Raw genomic sequence first — 2,494 nt, 5'->3', positions numbered from 1 at the left:
CGATCCGCGGCTCCATCCCTCCCGATGGCGCTGCCCGGCGCTCGCCTCCCCTCTGACGCACTTTAAAGAGTCTCCCCCTTCAACCTCAAGGCGAGTAATAGCGACCAATCATCAAGCCATTTACCAGGCTTCAGAGGAAGCTGTTTATGTGATCCCAGCACTAATTAGGCTCATGAACTAACAAATCGTTTGCACAACTTGTGAAGGGGCCGATCACATCCATGGATTGTCTTTGGACTTAGGGGGGGAGGGGGGGACGACCGCCTTTTCCTTGCAGGAGGGAAACTTCTCCCAGCAACTTTTTTTGTGTGTGTGTGCGTGGTGCGTGTGTGTCTCCCTTTTGGGTACCGCTGGCTGCCGCTGCCTCCTTTTCCTCCAGCCCCTGTCTATTTATGTGTGTATCTATCCCTCCTCAAGTCACTCCCTGCTGCAAACTTCCCCGGATCGTCTCCCGCGCACCAGAGAGAGACGGGCAGAGATTGGGTCGGGGATTCTCGTCGCGGCAGCATGTTTCAGCCCACACCCAAGCGGTGTTTCACCATCGAGTCGCTGGTGGCCAAAGACAGCCCCTTGCCCGCGTCTCGCTCCGAGGATCCTATCCGGCCGGCGGCGCTCAGCTATGCCAATTCCAGCCCGATGAACCCTTTTCTCAACGGCTTCCACTCCACTGGCAGGGGGGTCTACTCCAACCCGGACTTGGTTTTTGCAGAGGCCGTCTCCCACCCGCCTAACCCGGCCGTGCCGGTCCATCCCGTGCCCCCTCCTCACGCCCTGGCCGCCCACCCGCTGCCTGCTTCGCACTCCACGCACCCGCTCTTCGCCTCGCAGCAAAGGGACCCCTCCACCTTCTACCCGTGGCTAATACACCGCTACCGGTATCTGGGCCACAGGTTTCAAGGTACGTGCAACTTTTCTTTTCCCTCCGATCCACTCTCCCTCCGATCCACCCTCCCGGAGCTCCCGGCCGGCCCCGCCGTGCGGATTTTGGGGGACTGCGGTGGGCGGGCGACCCTTGCCCGGAACCGCGGGCTCGGCTCGACCGGGCCCGGGGTCTTTTGTCCCTGTCTCCCCCTCCGCCAAACTTGATGAGCTGTCAGAGACGAGGGGCTTGGGCTTCGTTTTGTTTTGCTGCTTTTTCCCGGTTTGTTTTGGTTTCTCGTGAAGAGGGGGGCAAACGGGAAGGCAAGGCCGGCTGGGACTTCGTCAGCTTTCTGCCCCCATTAAAAGCAGGGGAAAAGGTGGATATTTTTTGTTCCGGTGTGTTAAAAGCTAGAGAAGGAAGCGGCCCCGCAGAGCGGGGAATGGAGAGGTGCTGAGGCTGAGGTTCCCCCGGGAAGGCGGCGGTGCCCGCCGGGCTGCGGGGCCGAGCTGCGGGGCCGCAGGAAGCCCCCGCCACCGCCCCAAGTCCGACCGCTGCCCTTGCTGGAGGGGGAGAAATGAAGCGAATCTCAGAGAAAGGAGAAGGGGAATGTGAGGGGGGAAATAATCCCAGCGCCGGAGCAGCACGGGGAGATGGGGCTGCGGAGGACAGCCGGGGAAGGCGCAGGGAGGGCGATCCCGACCGTGTGGGCAGCGAGGGGCTCCAAATGCACGGCGATTAATACCCGGCTGAAGGGAAATAACCGAATCCAATGGCGGACAATCAATAAAATCCCCCTTGTTTAACCCTTTATAACCAGCAGCGTCTTCCCCGAAGGGTGAGCTGATTTCTCCTGTAATGGATCCAGCTCCTGCCTCTTTCGTTATAGACAAACCAAACAACAAACAAACAAAAAAATCAGCCTCCACTCGGAGGGATCTATCTGCTTTTTTTTTTTTCCTTGTATTTTTATTTATTATTTCGGAACGAAAACAAACCACCTGCATGTTGCATTTTCCCCGGCCTTCTGCAGCCGGGCCGCTGCAGCCGGGTTGGAAAAGGAGCCACTCTCTCTGAACCCAGGCGGTCTGAGACAAAATGGATTATTACCCTCTGAGAATAAAATTACAGGTTTCACTCACCAAATTATTTGTCGCAGCCACCAGGCGATTGGTAACGAGGGCTAGATGAAAGGCGGAAATGTCCTGGTGTTGAGCCACAGTCTGATTTCAAACACACCCTCCTTCTCCAACGATTTTTAATGCACTTACAGCGAGAGCCCCTCGGTGCCTTTCCCACCTTGGAAGGGCCGACCCTGAGGAGCGGCACAGGGACACCCTGGAGGGAGATGCCCACCGAAAAACCCCAACTAACCCACCCCCCGCTCCTTCCCCCGCTCCGATGCGGGCCGGCAGGGATGGGATGGGATGGGATGAGATGGGATGGCCGCTCTATGGCCTCCCCGAAGTTTGGCTCTTTATTTCCACGCCGGTTCCCGTCGCCGCCGAGGCAGCGTGGAGTGGGCAGTGGGCCGGGAACGGCGGCGGTGGGAGCCCCGCTCCGGGCAACACACCGGCAGGACGGAGGGAAGCAGAGGGAGAAAGGCCCCGGCCGAAGTTTTGGGGGAGGGAAGCG

General features: G+C 59.1%; 1 protein-coding gene across 1 annotated transcript in view; it reads left to right on the top strand.

The window, feature by feature from the left end:
- The window catches only part of EMX2 (empty spiracles homeobox 2), a 3,695-nt gene that overhangs the window by 356 nt on the left and 845 nt on the right, over positions 1–2,494 (top strand). Inside the window, exon 2 of the mRNA XM_029961996.1 lies at positions 418–898. Within this exon, the coding sequence (XP_029817856.1) occupies positions 508–898 (391 nt within the window). The 5' untranslated portion in view covers positions 418–507. The remainder of the gene's footprint in view (positions 1–417; positions 899–2,494) is intronic.

The sequence above is a fragment of the Manacus vitellinus genome, unplaced genomic scaffold, assembly GCF_001715985.3.
Source record: "Manacus vitellinus isolate BGI_N305 unplaced genomic scaffold, ASM171598v3 scaffold_40_pilon, whole genome shotgun sequence".
In the NCBI taxonomy this organism is placed as follows: domain Eukaryota; kingdom Metazoa; phylum Chordata; class Aves; order Passeriformes; family Pipridae; genus Manacus; species Manacus vitellinus.
This window is presented reverse-complemented; position numbering and strand designations above follow the sequence as displayed.